At 38.6% G+C, this 26,455-nt stretch overlaps 2 protein-coding genes across 4 annotated transcripts in view; both read right to left on the reverse strand.

Moving 5' to 3' along the window:
- Window positions 1-10,181, reverse strand: part of LOC121520697 (centrosomal protein of 164 kDa-like) — a 29,175-nt gene extending 18,994 nt beyond the window's left edge. For all 3 annotated transcript variants that reach the window (XM_041804276.1, XM_041804291.1, XM_041804284.1), the window contains exons 1-8: window positions 9,989-10,181; window positions 9,474-9,557; window positions 8,176-8,287; window positions 6,748-6,979; window positions 6,297-6,443; window positions 6,090-6,203; window positions 5,882-5,962; window positions 5,470-5,574 (exon numbers count right to left, since the gene is read on the reverse strand). In XM_041804276.1, the coding sequence (XP_041660210.1) occupies window positions 5,470-5,574; window positions 5,882-5,962; window positions 6,090-6,203; window positions 6,297-6,443; window positions 6,748-6,979; window positions 8,176-8,287; window positions 9,474-9,552 (870 nt within the window). In that variant the 5' untranslated portion in view covers window positions 9,553-9,557; window positions 9,989-10,181. The remainder of the gene's footprint in view (window positions 1-5,469; window positions 5,575-5,881; window positions 5,963-6,089; window positions 6,204-6,296; window positions 6,444-6,747; window positions 6,980-8,175; window positions 8,288-9,473; window positions 9,558-9,988) is intronic.
- A 2,556-nt stretch (window positions 10,182-12,737) lies between these two features.
- lrrc75a (leucine rich repeat containing 75A) overlaps window positions 12,738-26,455 on the reverse strand; it is a 93,050-nt gene continuing 79,332 nt past the window's right edge. The window contains exons 4-5 of the mRNA XM_041814023.1: window positions 21,833-22,106; window positions 12,738-21,388 (exon numbers count right to left, since the gene is read on the reverse strand). Coding sequence (XP_041669957.1) covers window positions 20,768-21,388; window positions 21,833-22,106 — 895 coding nt within the window. The 3' untranslated portion in view covers window positions 12,738-20,767. The remainder of the gene's footprint in view (window positions 21,389-21,832; window positions 22,107-26,455) is intronic.

Raw genomic sequence — 26,455 nt, forward strand, 5'->3', positions numbered from 1 at the left:
ACTATGAGCAAGTGGGAAAGGATGATGATGATTATAACCAGCTATGGCTTTTTGACAACTGTTTGACTAGTGCAATCTCTCTGCATGTAATAAAGACACTTCATACCCTGGTTGATACTGGAAATACAGGGAAAATCTGACATTACGAGGGACGTGTGTGATGGGTAATCCAACAATCCAGGGGTAGACTGTCCTATAATTTTCAGAAGTGCATGTTTGAAAGGGGCTTTTGTCATGTTAAACATTTATACCACAACCACTTTAGAATAACAACCACATAGAAATTTCACACAACAATACACACATCTCTCCAACACAGGCACTCACACTCAAACAGTAAGTTTGTTGGATAAAAATGATTAATGTAAATTTTCAGTTAATTTTCTTTGGGAATACCCACAATATGTTGAAGAAACAACTGAAACTTAACACACGTGTCCCTCTACATCATATGGACATGATGTGGAGCATTTTTTATGGTAACAACAAATGATTTGCTGACTTTCATGAGGCGGGAGAACAACAACTGTAAAAGATTCATGAACCAAGTGGAACTTTTAAGGCAAACTTGTTAGGAAGTCATATTATTCAGAAGTACATATTAATGTTTGTTGTTTTGATGGTAATGATTCATGCTGCTGCTTTTCAGACAGCAAAGCAGTAACAACGACAGTAGGAAGACAGCAGGACAAACAGGAAGACGCAGTAGCAGCCGTGCCCATAGGACAAGTCCCAGCAGCACAGCAGCTACGTTAACAAATCCAGGGACAGAGTGCAAAGACGAGGGGTTTGAAAGTCAAAATAGTCACAGAAAAAGAGAGAAGTAATAACAGATGGATTAGAATCACGATTATATGAAACGACTATGGCAGTGGCAGAATGAATCGACATACTGTACATGAACAACAAAGACTAGTCAAAACTTTCAATAAAATCTACAAATACATGTAAATACTAGTCCAACTCTGGTGTACTTTGGCTATGCAAGTCCCCAATAATGCAAACAGAATTGATTTACAGAGTCAGTTTGAATAAATTATTCAATTTTGTTCCCAACCTTTGGATGAAGCAGTTTACCTTGCCTCTTGCTTGGTTTAAAAAAAAAATTCATTCTTCTTGCTTTAAAAAGTAAAATGTAACATTCCCTTCAAGCAATCACTTTTTCATATGAAAAAAAGCTGTTTTTGTAACCCATTTTGTCTGATTCATAGTGAGTGGTTAAAGTGGTAACACATTAGAAATTGCCATGCCCATTTTGTCCATGATTGCTTTTGTGGGTTACACAGAAGTGTCAAAATCAATTTGGTCAGTTTCAAAACCAACTAAAAAACCCCTAAGAGGAGTTTTAAATTATTAAAAGGGAAAGCAGTTCCACAATTCAAATTATAGACATCTATAAACTTGAAGCTGCATTTTATACATCATCCTCAAAATGTACAGGCCTGACTTCAAGTCGGGCTACAATCAAAACATATAAATTCCATGCTGACACATAATCTTTTTCACTTTATGTGGTTTCACCAAAACACATTATATTGGGGATATTTATAATTGATATTTTGTCTATTGAAATCTGCCAATATCAGCTGCATGAACAAAGAAGTTAGAGAAGCTTTAGGCTGCACCAACATACCTATGTTAGCAAAAGTCTTTAAACTTTAAACTTTCTTTACACTGTAAAGTGTGTTTTGTGGACTGAAATGTGTTAAGTTGTTCATCCTCAAACTCTAAATTGTGCCTTTTTCAGGACTGAAGTTTTACTTCTGAACTACATTTAAATATCGGTATCAGGGGGGTGTAGGTGGCCTAGTGGTTTAAGGTGCACCCCATATACGCGGTCAGCCCAGGTTCGAATTCAGCTTGTGGCACTTTCCCGTATGTCTCTCCCCTACTCTCTCATCCCTGTTTCTGATTCTGTCCACTGTCCTCTTCTATCAATAAAGGCATAAAAAAACCATCATAAATATTGGTATTGGCTTAAATTATTTTGTTCATATTGGCACATCGGCAAAAATCTAATATTGTGCATCCATACATTATATGGATCAAATATGTCTTTATGATTCTTATCCCCTTTGTCATGGTGTTTTGATGTCCTGGGTGAGGCACTTTCAGTTGCCTTGTTGCTGAAATATGCAATACAAACAAACCTGACGTGCCTCGTTTTCCCACTGTTGCTGACTGCTATGCTTAAAGCCCCTTCGCTGCATTTGTCGCTGATAGCGAGGTGCAAAACCCAGCAAAGGGTTTACTGTAGAGATGTGAGGTATTATAAAAAACTAAAATGGTGATATCATTTTGGTACATAAAACAAAATAAAAATAGGTTTAAAACAACTGATATTAAAGAGTACATTTCAGCTACAAATCACAGTTTCTGTGCCTATCTAATTCATTGTTCTACATATATCCTGTGTCTGCACCATGTTGTTCCTCAAGGAAATTACATCCAAAATACATTTTTACCAACTAATCCGAGGGAAGTCGATAGCTATCTTCAGTTTCATCCAAATGCATCATAATGGAGTGAAAAACAAGGTTTACATCCTATTGCCATCTAAAGGGAATTATTATACATGCCTAGTGAAAAATATTTGCTTTAAATATTATAATTCTTTTTTTTATTGTGATTTTTTTTTTTCAGACTTTAAGCATGCATTTTTTGATTGTGATTTATAAGAGTAACTGGCTGAGAAGGAAGCAGTGCGGAGACAAGCTTTGAGATCACAGGAGCCATACTATTGTTTTTTATTTGATTTAATAAATTTTAGTGCATCGTAGAATCGAACTTCAAAGAGGTTTCAACATCTCCCTCATTACTTCTGCGAAAAGTCTAATACACAAATACGAATTAAAAGAGAAAAAATAATTTAAGCATCTTAATGAAAACTGATGGAGGGTTTTGGTTATAACTAAGAAGACTGTAAGACTGCATGAAATATAACACCAGAGCACTCATGTAGGGGGGTTTCAGAGGGAACAAAGGGTTGTGCCCAGCAGACTTCCTTTCTCTAAAGCAAGACCAGAAGGTGAGTCTGTGCTCATCTGGAAGGAAACACTCTGTAGTCAGGCACACAGCATTGTAGGGTGTGCAGCAGAGATGCACATGTTATTTTTTGCAAGTCCAAGTCAAGTCTCAAGTCTCTAATAGTTGTAATAAGCGTTCTATGATCTGCCTCTGACGTCCAGTCTGCTTAGACCACTGCATTGTTCTATCTAAGGAATTTAAATCCTGTACTGTACTATTACTATCAGTAGGGTGGGGTATTGTCTGTGGCCGGCTCACCGTGGTGTGCACATACGTACACTCACATATGAACAGGGCTTGACTCTAACTTTTTTCACACAAGCCACTGTGACTAATGGCTACTAGCCACTCAGTGTTTCTCCTAGCCACAGTTCTGTCATTGGGAATGTATGGGCTATATATCATATGTACCTCTGCTATAAGATGAAACACATGCTCTTTCTTTTTCCCTAATCAACATGATCAATATCAGCTCTCCTCTTAATAAAGCTCCTCTCTGTGTACATATGAAATACTACAGACACATGAGTCAGACTTCACTGATAGAGACAGACACTGAGACATTGGAGATTAAATGTTCTTGTTATTTGTCAGATATATTTCTTTAATGGTAGTAATTTTACACTAACACAAAAACACTAACTGTTAATGAACTGTTTATTCTGAAATAAAATAAAAACTTAATGAGCAGATCTTCAACAGAGTATGCTGAGTATTTCTCCTTCCATTCTCCTTAAGAAACTTCTGTCATCATTTATGGTGTAAATTTCTTCATGTGGGTAAAATCAAGCTATATTTTACTTTATTCAGCTAAAATCTCCTGGACTTCTAAGTTACTAATTTATCCATTACAGCCTCTTATCCATCTGTTTCTGTTTCTCGCTGCCTCAATGAAACGTATTTAAAGTTTTAACGTTCCTGACGACTTTTATGTCCGTTCATTATCAATAAGCAGAAATGCAGAGATTCTAACATTAATTTGTTCCCCATAAACATATAATATCAAGGGAATATTTACCAAATAATATTTTAACATGCCGCACCCCCATGGCTCACATGGCGACATAGACACACACACACACACACACACAGCTGGAGCGCACACACAAACAGCACTGACGCTGATCCTCCATGGTCCGAGAGGAGCTTCAATGCGGGAGAAAAGAGTTTAGGTATTTTGAAACTTTTACCCTCAACAGACTGAAGCCTGAAGTCTGCAATACCAATGTTTTAGCGTGCGTTTCAGAGTAGGTGTGTGTGTGAGCGTTGCATTTGTGTGTCGTTGTTGTGTGTGATTGTTATGCAGCATGAAAGAAGATGAGGAAGAGAGGAGAGCAGCTGTTGGTGCTGCGTAAAAGATGCACATACCGTCAAACGGAAGGGGAGGAAAGGGGAAAAGAGTGACAGGGGGACAAGAGATCATGATGGAAAAATTGAAAACCGAAGATTGTGCACGAGTCCCAAATCACAAGTCCAAGTCAAGTCTTGAGTCTTTTGCGCACGAGTCCAAGTCAAATCTCAAGTCACTGATGTGTGCGACTTAAGTGTGACTCGGACTCAAGTCCCCTTCTCTGGTGTGCAGTGATAACTTATTATTAATAGCCCAACCTTAGGATACTTTAACGTTTTGAGTTAAAGCTCTTTTTTGCTAAATGTCATATTTAACTTATTTTATATTTTAACATGGTTTCTATTTTAATTTCTGATGTCTGCTAAAAGTCATGTCCCTTAACAATTATAATGTGACCAATGCTGTGTTTGCAACTCTGTAAAGAACTTTGAATTACCCTATGTATGATTGATGCTCCTTCAATAAACTTGCCTTGCATAAGTTAATTAAAAACTAAAGCAGCTTCTGAATTCAAATAGCAAGAACTGGACTAAACAGGGTGGTTTGACCCCTAAAAATACAGTCCTGAGGTTATTTTCAGCATCTATATTGATGATTTTGACTCTAAGACAAGATGGTAACAACAGGCTCAGAAAAGCAGTCCAAATAGCCAAACACTACTTGAAATCCATGTCAGTATTGTAAAAAAAAGGACACTTAAATCTATTTGAAGATGTCTGCTAGCTAGAAAAAAGTGGGACTAACATAACTGATTGATAATAATTAACTAAGAACCGCCACTTTTTCCCCAATAAAAAAGTTGAAGTGGGACTTCATTTCTGATCTAAAGATACAGTGACAGCATAAGGTTTATCTTAAAACAATAAATACATTATGACATGGTTGTAATAATCCTTTTAACTTGTATGAAATAAGAATGCACTGTTAACTACTGACTTGACATGACGTGAATGTCCCCTGCCTATTTGAAGATAATAAAACTCAGGTGTGTTACGTGTAAATGTCAGAGAGAATGATGAAGACGAAGCTGGGAGCCACTGCAAAAGTGGACAGAGTGTGCGTGTTTGTGAGAGTGAGTGTGGGTTTGTTACCTGTTGGGATGGTGGTTCAGGGCTGTGGTCTCCAGATAGGGCCAAGTCCTGCAGCTCTGGCTCTGTTCTTTCCTCCACTGGAGCTCCACCACTAGCTTCACTGTCCTAAAGTCAGTATGCACAAAGACACATTCACAAAAATGCAATTTTTCCATTACAACTATATGATAAACAACATAAAGACATACTGATGCCATTAAAAACACTGTATCGATCTAAATGTATTACAGAATCTAGCATATTGATCATAATAAAGGTACAAGAATGCCAGCATTCTCATGAGCATAATTGCTTTATTCAAGGCTATCTTATTATTCTAGAAAAAAAAAATTATTTGAATGATTTCAAGAGCTGTCATTAAACATGACATGAGGCTTAAAGAGTTCAAGGAAAAGCAAAAAGTTATTTTCACCTCATATTGTAGGCCTCCTCCGAGAGCATCCAGGTCTAGATGCAGGTTCTTCAATAATCGGTCCGAACCACGAGGGCTTGGCTAAAAAAAAAAAAAGAAAAGAAAAAAAGAAAAGGACAGGTTCATAAGAGAGACACAGTCTATTTTTCTATCCATCCAGCCAGGTTAACTATTTTCATGATCCTGCTATTATTTTCAAGTTGTGTACCTCTGCTTCTGAGATCTTCTCATCTTCATCATCGTCAAAGCCAGGCAGAGAGAGAGACACACGCTCTCCATGTCTGCTGCCCAAAACACTGGAGGCTCCTGCACTCCGAGGCACCTGACAGAAAATAAATTCAACACAGTAAACCAAACGAGTTTGGTATACAGAAAATTTCCCAAGTGGAGCATGTGGTCCCTCATAAAGCGCTACCCCAAGAGATGTCTTTAGGGGCTCCAGACCCCCAGAGCTGCCAAGTGACCGCCGTAGAGCAGGAGAAGGACCTGGAGCATCCAGACCTCTTAGCGGAGCCAGACTACCCAGTGGGGACGAAAGGGGGGCCAAGGCTGAACTCAGAGTCTGTTGTAAAAGAGACACACATGCAGTCTTCATCGAACAAGTTAGTAGTTCTGAGGAATATTTTCCAGTTTAGTTAATCGATTCAATGATTTGTTTATCAAATATACAAAAAGTTATTTAAAAAATTCTTGACAAAACTAAGTGTCTTTCCATTTATGATTTTTTTTTGGTAACAATAACTTCTTCTGTCAGTTGATTTATAAGGAAGTTGTACTATTTTCAATATCTTTGGGCATTATTTTAAAACCCATAAAGACGCTGATTATTTACAGAACAAATTTATTAAATAAGATAAAACCCTGACACCAGGGGTCTTGAGCAGCTCCTTCTTCTTCTTCTCTTTTTTCTCCTTCTTTTCTTTCTTCTTCTTCTTCTCCTTATCCTTCTTTGCTCCCGTGCCCCCTGCAGCAGCATTGACCTGGGCACGTTCACGCTCCTCGACCACCAAGCGGCGGTAATGCTCATCGCAGGGGTGATCCCAGGTTGACTGGCCTGAGGAGAAGTTAAAATAGTAGATGTCCCCTGTCACATCTTGGCTGTGGGAGAGAAGAGGAGGGGAGAGGAGATGGTTAAGTTCAACATCTCCAAAAGACACCAGGTTAGCTGGAGAGATGCTAGGTAGATTGACTGATTGCATCATTCAATCATTTAAAGTTAGCAGATATTCCTTTAAATATTTATTAGTTTAATCTGTAAAGAAATAAAACCGCACACTAAACTTTCTAGTTTGTAAAAGTGATTTCATTTACATAAGCCATGGGACAAACAGAGGTTTAATTACACCTTACTGTTTAGATGCTTTTTTTAGTTCAGACGTAGTTTTTGCCACTCTGGGGTTTAACTATGCAATTGTTGTTGTGGGATTACTTTATGATTGGTAAAAAGGGTCACCTTTTTTCACACAGCAAAATGCTATGTTTTCATTTTGCATCTCCAAGTAAAGACACGTGATGCCTTTACCTCTTTCACATTTTAATTGATTACCATACTTTTATGTTGATTTAAAAATCCCAGAAACCCTCTTTGAACTGCAATGTCTTCATCTCGTGTAGTGTTGAGATAGATATTTGTTTTAATGCCTGGTGCTTTATTTAAATGGCTTAACTCCAGCTGACATTTCCCTGGAGATGATGCTAAGAGATGGCTGCTATCCACTTACAGGTGTCAAAGACAGATCTCAACCCTTGTTTGGTAGCAGGAACAAAAAAAAAAAACACTCCAACACCACGTAAGTGAAGGGAATTCAAATGTGTTGCTTGGTGCTGTCTACCAATCACCGCAGGAGTCACATACACAAAACGCCCACTACTTTCCCATTGAGCATATGTAAAGGCAATTGGGTTTTTTAACCCTGGTATTACCAAGACTTTTCTAGCCAGCCCCTTAAAAATTTGTGGATGGTGTCGGGATGTGCTGATGTGTATGTGGGGGGTAATGACATACAGTATATAGCATAACCCTTGGGACCATTGCACATGCAATAAAGCAGCTTCTCTTTTTTCTTGTCATCACATTCTTCTGTACTTTTATGTTGATACTGTGGATATATATAGCATTTATTTACTCTTTATCTTATTTTATTTGTATCATTATCATTATTTTTAGTAGTGGTGATATATGTTAATACACCTAGCACTTCAAAACAGGAATAAACACTCTGGTTCAGATTAAAATGATCTATTTTCAAGGCCATTTTCTGTTGGTGGCCATGATGCCATCCCGCCTTACTTACCAAGGCTTCCACTCTGGGGGCAAAGGGGCAACAATGCCTTCCCTTGCCAGCCACATCAGCTCTGGCTCATTCTCAGGATCGATGCCAATCTCTCTAGCATACTCTAGGATTTCTAGAAAGGGAGAGACAAAGACAGATAAAAATTTACATTGTAATTGTTAGGAAATTCCATCAGACATAAATTTCTAACTGACCTATCTTATCCTTTTGATTAAAAATAGATAGTCCTGCACATCAACCCTAACACATATTAGTATTAGTATTAGTCTGAGGTCAAATTAACCACAGGATTCAACCTTCCAGAAGACAGAGTCACTCAGACTTTCAGGTTTCTGTTTCAGAAGAAGACTCCAATTAAAATATTAAATTACTACGTTATATAGTAGATGCATATTTACACTTTTGACTTTGAATCATAGGCGCACCGATAGATCTGCAAAAAAAAAGTAAATCCACCATGTTTTCAGCCTGCTCAGCCTAATCCTCTAATAGAAAACTGAGTCATCTCATGACTTGCACACAGCAACTCAACCACTAATGCTACAGCCACATACACATAAGCAAAAATCTCTGCATTATTGACATAAGACGCTATCAGCAGAGAGAAAAAGCTTTGAAACATTGGATGGTGAACACAGACTGTTTTCCTGCAGGCAACCTCAGCATATGAGGACGAAATTAAAAAGTTTATCAGTCAGACATATTATTTAGCAGGAAATATTATCATTGATACATTGATACTGATAATGAATGCATAAAACACAACATATACAGGAAATAAATGGTGAGGCACACACACACAAAAAAAATCTTAGGGGGATAAATTTTTCTTTGTTAGAGAAAGAAAATCAGTTTGAGCAGGTCAGACTAATAAAAAAGGAAAATTAGAACCGGCTAATGAAATTGCTATGGGTGTACATCTACTTTTAACATCTCTCCTAAAAAACTCCAGAATGTATAGAAAAAAACTGTTCCAATCAAAGCGATTGGGTTGTGTTTACTGGAGTAATGTCTCAGTAGTGAATAGATACATCTACTGTTATGTTTTTTTAAACTCTTCTCAGAGGAAATGCAGAATATTGATGGTTATTTGTGCATTCAAATAAACAACAAAATCAGACAAATCACTGAAAACTGTATTTTCATTAACAAGGAAGGAAGCCCCAAGTGTTTACCAGTTAGGCTACATAGTCCATCCTAACCCTTCACATTAAAACTACTGGTAATATCATCCTAGGATGTAGGCACAGTTTGTTACCATTTATCATTCCCAACTTTAACCTTTTGAGCATGAGTACCTTGTTCAGAGGGAATGTAGTTCTCATCGTAGTCCTCCTCGAGGATCAGCTGGTCTCCAATGAGTGCAGCTGCAGTCATTGTTACTGCAGATTGTAGAAATACAAAACATTAACATAAAGAAATGTTAATACAGTGCATAAACCCAGTGGCACACGAGCCAAAAAACAGGGTCAATCTCAGCATTAATACCAATCTTCCCCATGCTGTAAAAATGATACCCTTCATTCTAGAGGATTACTGAGCATGTGTCTTGCCTTTAAGCTCAGCCAAAAAGATTATTTTAATGAGATGAATTTCTCAGTACAGCTTTATTGATGTTAAAAACCAACTGCAGTGGCCAGTTATAGAACATATTCATAGGCATGTGCACCTCTTCGTATCGCTAAAGTCACAGAACATCTTATTATAGCCTGCAAAAAATGACTACACTCAGAAAAAAGGATGAGCGAGGCTTCTTAGGCTAGCATCTGAGCTAACTACAAAGTAGCTAGCTGTGCGCCATCGAGCCACTTACCGTTAGCACAGCTGGAGAAGTAGTTTAAGAGGCGCTCATTCGTGTTTTACCTTTACAACTTTTGACCGTTTCCGATCAAAAGTTAGGTTTTGTTTCAATGGCGATACGGTCTCTATTTCGAACATAAACACATATGTGCGGAATAGTGATAGGCGAAAGTTAAGGCATAACTGGCAACATCTCCAAGGACGCTTCCTCCGCTTCCTGTTGACGATAGAAGCGTGTCTCTGATTGGTGGAGCTATAAGAGGCGTTCAAGTGTCATCGTAAGATTCTGATTCTTATCGTCATCATCTACCTCATTTTTATGGATATCCAAAGAGCTTTTCTAACAAAAAAAGAAATGTAAATTAAATGACTGATACTCTACGGTAGCAGCGAGAGCTACAGTCTGTCGTCATTCTAAACAGCCCTCGCCAGAGACTTGTTATGTTTTTATAGCAAGGACTGCTCTGATGTGCTTACATTTTTGGCTACACCTGCTACAGCTTAATATATTACACTGCTTATTTCACTATTTGTCTGAAGAACTTGAAAAATGTAATTTCTCAAGACGTCTATGCGTATATCTTTAAACCCAGGATCCATTGCATCCCAATTCGTAATCATACTCATTGATTATCAAGCCACTCTTTAGAGTGGGGAAAATCCTATTATACTCCTGTCCCCTGAAGTAGTCCTGGTCCACAGTGGGGATGTGGCGACTTAAAGACCATTACCTTATGTGTCTGAACAGCACCCTCTGCTGCAAAATCCATGCTCTGCAGCCCTTCTCTGCACTGTGCCTCATCTTTGCAACTTATTATGCAGGGCCTGCTCCAGCCATTTTGGTGTCCTGTACGGCATTCCAATTTGGTGCCCCCCATCCCCAGGCCTTCATCATCACCCAAGAGAAAGTCCATAAAAATTACTCACAGATATTAACAAAATCTTTTTGCCTTGATTTTTTTTTGCCTGTAGAGAAATATTTTTCATATGATGAAGAGTGAGTGTTTAAAGAGGGATTTAGAGAAGCTACCACTAGCTAGCTAGCTAGTGTTTGTCATTGCAGCTGATTTTCATCCAAGTCTGTAGGATGGTCTGGAAGCACTATATGCAGCAATGATGGGAGTGGTTTGTTGTCAAGTTGCTCTTACCTGCTCCTTTCAGGGAAGCAGCTTTGTTTCATACAACAAACCCTATATTATCTTTTTAGAGTCTGGCTTCAAAATAAACCTTAAAAAGTTTCCCTTCACCTGAGAGTACAGCTGATCACAGAGAGAAGAGATTCTGACTGGTCCTCTCCCCAGTCACAAAACAAGAGCAACCTGCACAGAGCAGCACAACTTTTTGGGTATGACTGCATGTGAATATCTTCTGCGTTGTATGCTCTGTGAATTAGACATTGAGATGGAGTAAAAATGAGAGCAAATGATACACATTTTTGAGCTATCAGTGGCTGCTTTCCATTCTTGTGGTGCTTTTCCACTGTGTGGTACCGGCTTGACTCATCTTGACTTCATTTTCGTTTCATTGGCTATAATACCTGGTACCAGGTACTTTTTTGCAATGCTGCAATATGACATCAAGGATGACATGGGATGAAACCCTCTTTTATGCAGGACCAACACAACAAAGAAAGAGTTAGGCCTAGTAAGAACTGCAAAAGTCTGTTTTTTTTAATTTATTTTTTATTTTTTTGTTTTGCTTTGATATGTCTGATGGGAATTTAAAAAAAATAAAGGGCCCTTCAAACCAAGGTACTCATCATCCCAGGATCCTTTGCAGCACTTCACACTGAGGTGTGAAAAGGGCACACCTCAGGGTCTCTGGAGGAGACCTAAGAAGAAACTGCTGTCCATTGAGAGAACTCACCTGTTGCCCCCAGAAAGACGATAGAGCTTTGCTCTCATCAGAAAATGATCTCTGCTGCCAAAGACATTCTATTTGCTGGAAGAAACTGTGGAAGACACATTAATGAACAGATTCTTATCACACCATGATCACAAGTGGGGCAGAAATACCCGTAGGAAGTGTTTCATGTGTACTTATTGAAAGCTGCATATGTTGTCATTTTGTCCTTGCTTATGTGTTGCTGTTTACTTTGCTGTGTCCATTTATATCCACAGCAGTGCCTTCACCTACATGAATACTAGTGTAACTGCCATAGCACCAGAGTCCGACCACTGGGTTTCTGTGTGATGAAGTGACCATGCAGAGATTGTAGCTGCCAGAGAGAGACTATTAAACTACAGTTGGGCTGAGTCAGGCTGGTAGCACATATGGGAGCTCACCTTTATGTAACCAGGCCCTAATTGTTAGTGTCTGGGCAAACTAATGGCCTTTTTACACAACAATTTGAATTATTTCTGTGACTACTAAATGAACATGTTAATTTTTTTTCAGCGTGGGCGGTGGTTCTTCTATTAAAGGGTTTATTTTGAAATGGAATATTATAAATGCACGATTGTGTTAATATTTATGTCATCATAGCCTGTACAAAAATCCTCTTTTATATCAATCTTCTTCCATCCATATGAGCTTTAACTGATGATACATTCAAAGCATTAACATACTATCAAAGGCCTTCCCTTCTTATGTTAACAGCTGCAATTAAAAATGTATTTGAACTTTGGACCAGCTTTCATATACTTGAAACTATCCTTTAATGCTACAGAGTAATAGTCCAGTCTTCCTTTGCTTCAGCTTTAAAGCTCAATTCATGAACACAAAAAATGCACACAGAACTCACAGCAGGTATTAACATATATTTATCCTTGAATAAAGTGGTATTCATCTTCAATCTACAATCCAGACAATCACTCCTGCACAATATATACTCTTTACATCCAAAAATAACAGCTTGATTCTTCAAACTTTATTGGGCACATGAAGGGAAAGCACAGGCTGGGTGAGAGCTACATACATACTACATGTAGATATAAACAGTTGCAACTCAGTGGACAGTATTTGCAGGTGTGGTTGTATCAAAACCCAGGGCTGTCGGTGAGTGTAGAGTACTGTGGAGTGAAATATGAATTTGATTATGAGAAAATTAACTAATGAACATTTCTACTTGATTCACCAGAGGGCTGTTTTGTAAGGTAAGTTCAACATATCCAGACTTTTGTTGCTCAAAAGCCCCAATCAGAGGTAACAGGTATCGCTAAACTGGGTTTCAGCTATTTCTTGCTGATTTCACATATGCACTCTTGAAAATTTCTAGAGAATTCTACTGTCCCTGAAATCTTTCTCAGGGGCTTTGCTTCTTCGCATTTGCCCCTCAGCGTGAAGTTTTTACTGTTGGGGTCTCAGGACGCAGGGCAGGACGTTAAAAAGACGCTGTGAAATCCAAGATGGAGAATGACACCTCTGCCTTTTATCAATGATACATGTAATTAGAAAAATTCACTGACTTTACAATCAGCGGAAAAATGATGGAAAGCAGAAAAGAGTATGAAGCAGCTTCATCGTGTTCATGAAAATCATTACAGTTGTGTGATGTGCCATCATCACCTCACCCACGCCATGAATTTTCCTCATTATTTCCTGTTACTTTAACACTTTTGCTCACTTTGACTTCACTCAAAAGTTTTCATGGGTTGCCAGCAGAAAAAGTCGGGGGTAAAGTAGGGCAGAACATTTTGACTGTTTTTTTCCACACATGCAGCCATCTCCAAAATTTCAAGAATTTTTCAAGGATTTTGTGTATATATAGCTTACGCTCACTCAGGCTTTCTGTTTAATGCTCATGCTTACAGAAAAGAGGGCATTTGACACATCTTTTGACCCCCCCATCCCAAGAGGTTACCAATCATTCAGACTTATGAGGACAAGCAATGAGGAATTAATATGTGACATAGTAAAAACTATACTTTAGCAGGGCACAAGGCATCAGCGGATTTCTGCAGAAAGAATTCACTTGTTTTTTAAAGCCCCTGTGAGAAACTTTCAGGTTGTGTTGATTTTGGCAAGCCCTTCAGACAAAGTGGTACCTTTTCTCTCTTTGCTGATCTTGTCCTGTATATACATTTTCTTCTTAAAAATCAAATCCCTCATTATTTCAAATATGAAACATCCCACTCCAACTCCAACTACAAATGATTTTGCATCCTACTCTTTAATGCCTCCTCTGATAATTTACCATTTTATCCTGACATGATACCATTAGGCCTCTGTGACATGAAAACCTGGAATATGTGATAACATTATCAGATATTTTAATGATGTGCAATGAATAATGTTGAAATGAGCATATAAGTCATAATTTATGGTTCCTGTAAAGCATGTCTTAAAGGGCACCTTGTAAATTTCTTTCTCTCCCTCACAAGGCTCTCCATCAAACATATTTTCCTCACCCTGCTCTCCCTTCTTTGTCACGATGCTTGCTAACCTTGCAGTTATCACCCAACTGACCCAGTTCAAACTGAATGTGGCTGCTTGATAGCTGGAAATACAAAGGCCTGAATGCTTTGCCCATAGAGAGCTCTTTTTGGGGTTACGTGTTCTGGATTGTGTATGCTAGGGATGTTTACTGATTTCACTATTGATGATATGCAAAATGCTGTTTTCAGGCAAAACCTCCTATCTCAATTTTTCATTATTTTTACGCTTTTTTCATAAATCATCATCATTTCCATCTTTCAGTTGGTTTTACAAATTATTAACCAATGACTGACTACTAAATGACTATTATAATAGGTGTTACATTGTACTAAAAATACAGTGTTTTTTCCCCTTTCCCTGAAAAGTGATGATTTTGGAGATAGGAGGTTTTGGCCTGACTACAATGCAATTAAATCTGAACTGGTATAGATGTAATACATAGAAAATAGCCAGAGTTGAGTACATGGATCACCACAACTGCAAGTAAGGAATATCAAATTGGTTTGCACAGTGTGGCTAAAGTATTAGCCTTCAGTCTTCCTTGTAGGTCACCAAGGAAGACTGTAGCTACACCTGTCTGTCTAGAATGTGGCTACAAACCTGACACAGCCTACAGACAACTTAATCTCCATTTTCTAGATCAAAATACTGCCAAAAAACACAGAACTATGAGCTACCATCTGTCCACTGGCACATTAATTTAGAGGCAGGTAGCTGTGGTATGGCTTAGACACTACATTTAACTAGTATTACAAGCTGATGTCAATACAAACATCAATTATTAGCCTGACCAAGTTGTAGTTCTGGTGTTAACAAGGGTGACAATGTTTAACCAGTATGTTTGCTGTCCCTAGTGTGCGCATGTAGAGGTTTTTCTTTCATGGCGATAAAGGCAGCCCTTTATGGTGTAATTATTGTGATGATGATGATTTTGTGATTAATTCTGTAGCCCTATGATTTCAGAAGCAGAAAACAGACATCTGGTCTGACAGTGTGTTGTGTATTACAGATTTTTGTGAATACATATATTGGTAAATGTACTGTTAGAATTTGTGTTCTGGTAGTTAAAAAGACTGAAATTGACAAACCAGTTTACTTGTGATTTACTTGTAATTTATGAACCTTAAAGGCATGATATATGGTTTTTGGATTAGCCCTCCCTGTAGGTGTTGCACTTTATTATCGATCTGAATAAACTGTCCCCTCAGCAACCCCTATCAACTCATGTTAGTTGAAATTTGAACTCATTTCCAAGAGTGTTGATTTATTTATTTATTTATTTTCAAATTTGGATGACAGGTCCGCAGTCATGACTTTTTGGTAGGAATTTGAGTAAGCTCTGTGATCACTAATTTTTCTCTCAGATTTGGCAATAGGTCTGCTGTCATGACTTTTTGTCCCCTCACTGTGTTCTTACTGCACTGTAAAATGAAACAAGTTAAAACTGCTCCAAATTTTTGTTGAAACTGATGATGTCAAAGTTTTTAAGTTGTAGAAACAGAGGTAGTCCAACATCAGGGACTACAACTGACAATAAATGAAAAGTACACACTGAACCAGGAAGTCCTCCTCTTTTGAGTGTACCGTCCACTGTCTATTACAGTTGCTGTCTACAGGTGGGACTTCTCTCACTGAGTCAGTAACTTCACTCATGGTGCAAAAGTGTCAAAGGCATTTTGGGAACAATGAAAAACAGTCTCAGAATGATCTAGTACTGTTTACTTAAAACTTAAGTGTGCTACATCAACTCAGAAAAATAGAACTTCAACAGCTATTTTGGATTTTTAAGCTAACACAACTTTTTTTTTTTTTTTACACTCTTCAATTGCTCAGTCTTACAGTGTGGGAGTAGTCAAGTCTTTAACTAATCTTCGTTCTGATATGCAGCCCTTTGTATTTATTTCTTTGAAGTATTATAGACCAAAAACATCTTTTATTCAGTTTGAAAAGTCAGTTTACCATTCTACTGCACAATGATTTGGAAAAATAATCAAATTGCAATTTTTTTCTCCCAATATTTTGACTGCAATTTACTATGCAATTATTTTTTAAATTCCTTGTTTGATGTATTTCTTAACAAGCAGGCAGTGAGCCATTGTATAACAACACACATAATGTTTGGAAAATTACATTAAGGCTTAAAAATTTGGAAAAAAATATCTAATTGTGATTATTTTGACTAATTAGAAATGTGGTATGAACTATTGTATTAAATGGAAAGATGATTTCATGTCAAACATAAACAAAAAAAATGTCTGTAAGCTATTCTAAAAACAATGACACTTGAAAGTTTGCATGAAGTGTAGAACATAACATATCTGCTGCAAAAAATGTATACATTTGGTATTTTTTGGTATTTTGACACACATTCAAATATTGCACTTTCTGCGTTTTAAAAGTTGCAGTGGGACTTACTGTGATTTAACCTTAAATTTCGATATATGCCAGCCCTACTATCTTGCAACTTAACTCTGCCATTATGCCTCTACAAACTACATCTCTGAATTGGTGTGGCTGTCTCTCTTCCTCTACATCGTGGCAGGGCTTTTGGACAGGGAGGGGTCATGTGACTGACACATGTTTGAGCATCAAAACCTAAACAAGCTGGAGGAATTGCCGTTATGTGAGAGTGAGCACAGGGCTGAAAACAACAAGCCCAGAGGACTTCCCTCTTTTTGAAAGGCCTTACAGACAGATCTACCTAGTTTGGATATTTTTTAATATCAGCTATATTAACATTTCAAAATGTTGCATATTATACCCTGAAGTTTGCACGCAACAACAACACTGTCACACAGATTTGTTAAAAGTAAATATGAAAGATTTGTCAGGTATGTCCTTATGAGTAGAAAGCAACTTTGAAATAATTGTTTGTTGAATGGAGGTTGGGTCATTTTCAGTTCCAGGAAGTTGGACAATCTGTGCTGGTTGACTTTTGTAACATAGCACCAAACAGATTAATGCTCAATTTAACATATTTGATCTAAAATATATTATTCATTGTCCTAATATAAAGATATTTGTTGACAGAGATTACCTTCAATGAAAGCCTGATGTCAGATTGGTGGCTTTAGTTCTCCATACGGACTGTTTTACAAAAAACCTGCTGACATGTGATTCGTCAAAACTACTCAGACTACAATCATACAACAATCAGAAACCAGAGCACTTCTCATACTAAAGTCTGGTCATATGTGTTTGGATTCTACGTTCTGAGCAGAATCTTAAATGGAATATCGCTAATCTCATCTATCAGGATACTTTCACATTTCCTCAAGCCTTTACAAGGTCTCTTTCTGTATCAGTTGTTTATGTCTTTTGGTTTCAGCTGACTAATTTCATCTTCTGATTTATTTCTCACCCACCAAATCATGATGCATCTGTTCTTCTCATATGAGGAAACTGACTTCCACGAAGCAACCTTTTGATCACCAGCTTCCTTCTGATCCATCTGGCTTCCTTTCATCAGTGTTATGTGGGAGAGAAACATTTTAAACATTTCCTCTTCTAGTGTTTGGCAAAAACCTCTCTCAAAGTGTTAAAGGGACCTGATTAGTTTGTGTGTATCTTAGTTTTCTAACACACAGCAGTAAGGGGAACGTGTGACAGGCACATGTAGGTATTAGCAGGGTTAGCAGGAGGAAAGGACCTGAATAAAGGTTGAAAGTCTGTACATAAAAGCCCCACGTGATATAATAACCCAGTCTATCCTATCATATGCATCAACAGTCTAATAGACCATATTCCCACGGCAGCCATGCTCCTGTGATGTCACACTCAGAGTGGGAAATACAATTAGTCATAATTCATAGTGTAATATTCTTCATCATTTGTTTTACACACGAAGAATCTGAACACTTTTTTTATATTATGACTTCCTGAATGGAAAGTGACTACAAAGACAATGGATACTGAGAATCCAGACTACATTTCATGTTAAAAAACAGGTTTGATTTCCTTCATTTAGCTATCACTTATGCATGATAATCACAGACAGAATAGAATAGGCTTGTATTAACAAAATACATTACTGTCCATTTGGAGCATATTTATTTAAGCCTGAGGGACATTCACTGGATGTATTTGCACCTATCATGTCACATTAATTGTGCAGACTGTATGCAAGGTCCAATGTTAAGCTGCATTTTGCACCATGTGGTATGGTTCAGTTCCTTCCAGCTGGGTACCCCACTACTTGCATTTCAACAGCCAAAAGTTGGGAAAAGTACCAAAATACCAATCTGTACTGTCCAACTTTGCTGGCACCCTTCTGCTGAGGTCCCAAGTGTATACCTATTTGGTTCAAAAAGAGTGGAGCTGGACACACTACAGCCGGTTGGTTAGTTGAAAAAATCATTTCTTCCCATGTGACAGCAGTAAAAATGGATAATGTGACATTTTTTTCTACTGAACTAAAACGCTCCGACCAAAATCTTTTGTTTAACCAGGCTGTGAACATGTTTACTTCTGCTGTAGAGACTGTTCTTCTTCGATGGATTCATTTTTCAACCATGAAGGTTGCTGCTTTGTTTTGAGCCTATGTGTTAATCAGAAGTATTCCCCCAGCCACACAGGCTTGTTAAGACAATGCATTATTGCATACTAATGATGACACATTTTGTGCATGCAGATCTCATGTGACTGCACATCGCTACATGTGTCAGGTTTAAGTACAATGCCATGAAAAAGTATTTGCCCCCTTTCTGAATCCTGATTTTTTTGCATATTTATCACACTTGAATGTTTCGGATCACCAAACCAATTTTAATATCTCATAATGACAACTCAAGTCAATACAAAATGCAGTTTATAAATGATGATTTTATTATTAACGGGGAAAAATCCAAACCTATCTGGCCCTATGTCAAAAAGTAAATGCCAGTCTTGTGAAATCATGAGTTAACTGTGATTAACCACAGTTCTTGGAAAGCTTGGATTACCATTGCTACAAGTAAGGCTGGATGGATGTTGGCTGTGAAAATGCATATGAGATTAAGGTTTTATGTTACAGAACTGAACTGAACCAAACCATTTGGTGGAAATGCACCATTAGTTTCATGATAATTTAATGACTTTGTGTTTAATTGTGTTTTTATGAAGTAGTAGTAGTTGCTACTTTGGTAGTGACTAATGAGGATCCAAATAAATAAATAAATTAAATAAATCAATAAAATGTGATGTTTGTCTATTTTCTTAGTACAACCTCTTGGCTAACTCTTTGATGTTTATAAATATAATACATTTTAAATGGAATAGATGGATTATTGTATCATCACTGCAGTTTAATGTCGATTCCCCATCAATAGCTGCATTAATGAAAATACTGGTATTCTAAAAAGATTTTGTAAAATCAAAACATAAACTAAATCGTTGCTTGTATCCACAATACTGAGGTTAAGACAACTGTGCCATGAACTGTTAATTGTACAATTGATAACAACTGGCAATCCAATCTGATACTAAAACACACAGTTTGATGAAAAAACACTTCTCAAATAGTCAGCAATAATATAATTATGATGTTTGAGGTAACTTTAAAAAAATCTATAGTTTGGGGCGCAGCTGGCCAAGCAATTTAAGGCACGCCCCATGTATGTGGTCGGCCTGGGTTCGAATCTGACCTGAGGCACTTTCCTGCATGTCTCTCTTGTCCCTGTTTCCACATCTATCCTCTGCTATCAATAAAGGCATAAAAAAAGCCCCCAAATAAATCTTTAAAAAAGCATCTGTAGTTTGGTTATTGGCTACATTGATGAAATAGTGCAGTGTAAATACCAGTGAAGCCTGCAGATAGAGCTGCATGGTTTATGCAACCTTGTTACCATGGAAACAGCCAGTGACTCTTACTTAGGGTCATATATATGTTTAAAATGAATGTCTTTTTCATTCAGGCCTTTTCTGTTGTCTCTATGATTAAATGTTCCCTTTGATTTGATGACAGCTAAAGGGTTAATTTGACATATTTAAATGTAGTCCAATCTCCCTCTGAATTTTCAGTATCCACTGTTATGGAAGGTGATTTGCAACTTGAAGGGGATAAATAGAAATCAGAATCTATATGCTTATATGACCAGGAATAATAAAATACAAACTGATGACAGTATTTGTGTTTTCCATGCTGAGCGTAATGTCATGGGAACATGGCCGCCATGGAAACATGGTCTATTATAGCCTACTATAAATAGGAAAAAGTTCAGTAAAGCAGATGTCCTGAAAGGGACTGTCTTCTCCTGCCACAGTCACAGAGAGTCACCTTGGTCAGCCTTCAAGGATCTGACCTCAGATCAGTGGAGAGAGCAGCAAGAGTTAACTTGTTTACTTCACTCAAATGCAGCTTCCTTGTTGACTTTGAGCATGCTCAGTCTTGCAGACCAGACTGGACAACAGAGGGAAAAACATTAGCAGGTAGCAGCACTCAGGTCAGGTGATCTGATTGGTCGGTTGTCTCGTCTAAATCATAGTCCTCCTCCGCTCGCATTGGCTCCAATGCTCCAGAGGAGAGCTGTGACTGGCTGGAGCAGGACATGTGGGAGGAGCGGCTCTGTGTGTCATCGTCCTCCTCCACCACTGTTGCCCTCCTTGCTGGCAGCTGCTTTTTCCTCTGCTCCTCCTCCTCCTCATCTTCTTCCTCCCCTCTCCTCCTGCACCGCCTCCTCCCCACCCTCCTCTGCTCCTCCACTGTCCACATGCTCTCATCTTCATCCTCCTTCCCCTGCACCTCCCGGTCAAAGTCCAGCAGCTCCTCCATCATCTCTTCTATCTCCATCTCTCCATCCAGCTCCTCCTCTACCTCTGAACGCAGCTCGCCCATGCTCTCTGTCCGGTTGGTATCGTCTGTTTCATCCTCCTCCCCCAGACCCCTCAGCCTCTCAGGGGGGTCACTGGCCTGGCTTTCTCCAAATTCCAGGATGGTGGGGAGGTTCCCTTGTTTGGGACATCGCTTCCTCAGGCTGACCAGAAAGGGCTGTGGCAAGGAGAAGATGTCCACGTTGTTGCCCAGGTCGATCCACGTCACACTAGGGAAACTGCCTGGATCCTAAGGTAGAGAAAATAAATAATCAAGTATCGTTTTAAAAAACAGCTATCATCATCATCGTAAAATAGAGCCACCCAAATCATGAAAAAAATATCTTGGTTGGCCAAGTTTTCATCTAGCAGCAAAAGAAGCTACCTGGAAAGTTCAAAAACTGCAGTTCCTGGAGTTTCCACTTGAGGCTGGCTCCAAAAGTAAGTCAGTCCACATCATCCCTCATTTTAAAGTGTCCATTTTTAAGGTCCTGGAGGCACATGTCTAACTTAATTTTCTACAGTAAAGATATAAATAATTTGCAGGCATTTGGGTACCTTTTCCATAAGGTAATGACAATATCAAAATGACTAAAACTGCCCATCCAAGTGGCTACCATGATCTGTCATACTTGCATAAAGTCTAAGGAGAGATGTCATCTATAAGCACTACACTGTTATGTGACTTTCTGACCTTTAGAGCATCAGTCAGCTCCTTCAGGATCGCCCTGGTCAGCCTGTTTCCATTTAGTGCAAGCGTCTCCAGGTGTGGCAGGGATGCCAGTGTGGGCAGCAGCAGCAGAAAAGCCTCATCCGTCAGCTCTGTGAAGCCCAGCTCCAGACTGACCACGATGGAGGCGTGACGCTGCAGGTGTGAACACAGACGCTCCATGTCCCGAGCCGTCAGAGGGATACCCGAGAGGTCCAATGCTCCACTGGAGGGAGGCGCTGACAGCACTGCCTTCAAACTGGAGTGAAAAACAAGTAAATGTCAGTGCTTGTGCTTTTCAGGGATAGGATTGCTGGTCTGCTGCTCCTTGTTTTTTTTTTTTTTTGCAAAAACACACAATAATTTGACTGGGTCTCATAATATTTATTTTTTAGCAATACCCTGTGAGTTTTTTCACCATATGTTAATGTTGCAAAGCAGACTGATTTGCCATAATGTCATCATGCAAATCCATCTCATTAAGCTCCTGTCTACAACACTTTTGCTGAACCAAGACGGTTCTGACAAATCAGTGTCTTTTGAGGAGAATGAGAATGTAATTATGGGTGGGTTTTAGTTGCACTTTAAGCCCACAGCAATGGCTGACACCAGTATAGTGAATAGCTTGGATGTAGCTATAGTGTAGTGGCAGTTTTACCACAACTTGACCACATTTCTTTTTAAAATAAAGAGCAAAGAACAGCACTTCAAGCTTTTCATGAAGGAAAATGTGTTTTCGCTCTTCTCCTAATCCGCTTTAACTTGAGTTTACAATCATTATGAGTGGATTTGACTTGAGTTGTACAGTAAGCCAATGTATACAATGGCTCCCAAGTCTCCGGATAGGCTTTGGCATAAATTTTAGCCACTGATTAGCTTTGCCCTTCAAACACTACGGCAATGCCAGCCTGTATAGCTCAGGCCAGCACAAGAGCTACACATGCTTACCACCTCAGTTTGTTTTGTTGCTCTGATTGGCCCGTAATGAACGTGACAGACAGAATGTTCGTCCAATCACCTTCCATGACTTTTTTTTTTAAAGTCCTGCCCTTCTCAAAAACTTTGTATGGGATGTTTCCTAGATGACTATGAAATATACCCATGCAAACAGTCTATCTGGCATGCCAGGTTAACCTTTTGTAGGAAAATAACATAATTATTATTCAGCACATAATAACACCAGACATTATACAACTCAGACAATCTCTTCCTCTCATATAAACACCTCAATTTCCACACTTCTCAAAGTGACAGAAGGCAGGATGACAACGTTACCATATTTGCAACTATTAGCTGTAATTCATTCTCTATGATACAACAATCGTTGCATTAATTTACTTCCACTGTCATTATGTGACAGTGTAGGAAGTTAAAGCTTTGGCTTTCCAACATAATCACAGCTGTGTCTCACACAGTCTCTTATAATTAAGTTGAAAATGGAAAAACACTGAACTTAAAGAAACTGAACCTTTTATATTATTTTTAGAGCAAAAGAGTTACATAACCAAAACACATCAAAAACTGAAGTGTTTTTTCTCATTTCTTGCCAAAACTATTCTGTAACACTTATCATAAGCTGCAGTCACCTTGAAAGTCCAGAGAAACATTTCAATCCAAGAAATAAAAAGCAAAATTGAGGCTTTAATTGCTTGTAATAAGTAAAGCAAATCTGTCAAGCAGCAGCACATTTTACTTGAAATGAGAGTGTGACTACCTAAATTAGATGGTATAGTTAGATACCAAATAGCCTGTGTGTACTTAAAAAGTCTGCACAGCTGGGGAGTAGGTGGTCTAGTGGTTAAAGTCACTCCCCATGTACGCGGGCGGCCCGGGTTCGAGTCTGGCCTGAGGCCCTTTGCTGCATGTCTTGCCCCCGCTCTTGACCCTGTTTCTGACTCTATCTGCTGTCCTCCTCTATCTAATAAAGGCATTAAAAAGCCCAAAAACAAATCTTTAAAAAAAAAAAAAAAGTCTGCACAGCTACGATGCATGGAAAGTAATTGAGGATAATGATATTTGTATTCGTCCAAACCCTCGTGACTGGAACACATAGTTTGGTGCATACAGCTGTACTTCAAATAGGACTGAGTGGAGAAAAAGGCATTTGCATATGACGTTTCCCACACCCCAGTCCAGGAGGTGTAAATGCTTGGGACTGTTATCCAACAGCAAGCAAACAAAAAAAAAACCCAAAGAAAAAACAGACAAATCAAAACCAAGCAAGCACAATCTCTATCACAAGAAGTTAAAGAAAACACTACATGGAACCAGGGGCATAGAATTGGGACGCTAGGGACATGTCTGTATCAATATTATGCCACTACTGCATGGTCCCTTCAGTGCTGGTTACTGACTTAAACACACAAACAGTTGGATGGCACGGCCCGCAGAGTCACCAAAGCCCTCTCAACTCTAATTCACGGTGCCGGAACCGCTGCAAGCAAAACACAACATAAACACCACACTAACAATCCCTTATCCACGTAAAACCCTCACAATACACCCAACAAAACCACCAACACAAAACACAAGCATTACAACACAAAACACTAGCATTTTAACGCAAAATCACTCTTTGCGTTGTTTTGCCAGGGATGAGCTGGCGCAACTTTAAAACATTGGAAGTAACTATAGTAAGAGTGGAAAACGCACAGCAATGTTCATAAAACGTGAGACCTACATGTAGCATACACCTGTCCTCTGAATTTTCCATCTTCTGGCTTTTTATTACTTATAAGTGGTGGAATTTCTCTAGTAACTCTAGTTGCTCTTCTCTTTGCTGCTCTTAAAGCTGTCTGATGCTTTTAGGGGCAGTTTTCTGGCTGCATGTGGTTAATCTAAGTTTTGGTGCAGTACTTGCAGCATTAGTCTCTCTCTCTCTCTCTCTCTGTGCACCTGTTTGTAGGTGCGCTCTTGTCCTAGAGGTGTCATTCATGCGCTGGAATGGTTATTGTGCGTACGTTCAATTGTCATCCTGGCGGCGCTACTGATCATACTCGACCATTTATCAACAAGTATGTCATTATATTAGATATAATGTGCAACAATGTCTTATCAAGAGAATACAGAGTAGCGAGGCAGTTGAAGCAATGAAAGGTGGAGAGACTGTGGAAGCTCAGGTGAGGTCTTAAACTGATTAGTGAAATATGTATTAGCCCATTAATACTTTTTAAACATAAACAATTTTATCATGAGAAGAACTGTCATACATTCAAGGAAGAGACAGGAGAGGCAGATGGAGCTTCAGGGTGTGGGGTAAGGTTTAAAAATCATATTATTGATAATAATAGACTCAGAAAGGAGAACAGGTGAGGACTGATGTCTAGTTGATTTTTTATAGATCAATTTTCAATAATTATTTCATTATTTCCACAGTGCAATAAGGTTTGGGTTAGGTTATGATTAGATTATCAGCTGCACTAGAACACCCCACTAGTGTTCTGCACACTTATATGGTGAAATTCTACTCCATAGTGACACATAAGTGGATTTTTTCTTGTTTAGTTTTAAAATCAACCACCTTTGTGCTCAGCAGCTGTACCTTGACAGCTCATAATCATTATGCTTTGATTAAAGACTCAAGCCATTTTGTTCAAGAGGAAGAGGGAGAAGTGTTTTTTCTGGGTGGTTTGCCCACATCTTAAGATCATTAAACATATACATACAGATATTATACATGCATTTATATAGCTGTGCACAGCACTATTTTTCCAAGAAACATTTGAAAAAAGAAGAAAGAGTAAAAGATCACATAGCATTTTGTGAATGTTTTGTAGTGTAGTTAATTTATGACATATTTCTGCTCAAACTATTTATGGATCGGTCAGGTTTCCAATATGTGTCCCCCCCAGTGTTAAAGTCATTCCTATGCCCTTGCATGGAACTATATGTATTTTGCACTCGTCTGTTTAAAATAAAATAAAGTCAAAATATGCATCTGACTTTTTTGTGTTTTTCCTGCTGAGCTCATTTCGTTCTGTAAACACCAAACTGAGGTACAAACTGAACCATGGCCTCTGTGAACTGTTACCTCCTGAGAAAGTAGAGCGAACACTGTAACAGTGCAGCGAATGGAAACTACATCAACACTTATCAGAGAGCCATAAACACAGCAGCTGGGGAGCTATGGGGATGCACAGACAAAGGCAGAGAGACACTGAGGGGATTTAGGGCTTAAGAGACTGTAGTTTGGGGAATGAGAAATGGCTGTCAGGAGGAGAAAAACACTTAAAGCTATACTCTCCAACAACATGGTCCAAGCTAAATATAAACCCAAGGGGGCGCCTGGGTTTGGCGGAGAATGAAGTAGGCCAACAACGAAGGGCTGATCTGAGGTCTGGTCCATAAATACAGAGAAACTGAGATCAGAAGTTTAATTTTCCTATCTCAAAAATACAACAATACGTAGATTATCACTGCTAGACAACACACATATGAGGTTTAGAGAAAGACTTCATTAGGATTAACCAACGAGCTGCAAATCTGCTCCCTGAGTGGCTATACATTCATGGAGCAGAGACCTGCAGGACAAAGAGGTTTACTTAACAAGTATAACACTCTCCAGGATTTGACTATTACCCTCTGATAGCAGCTAAAAATGTTTATCTG

The sequence above is a fragment of the Cheilinus undulatus genome, linkage group 2, assembly GCF_018320785.1.
Source record: "Cheilinus undulatus linkage group 2, ASM1832078v1, whole genome shotgun sequence".
In the NCBI taxonomy this organism is placed as follows: Eukaryota; Metazoa; Chordata; class Actinopteri; order Labriformes; family Labridae; genus Cheilinus; species Cheilinus undulatus.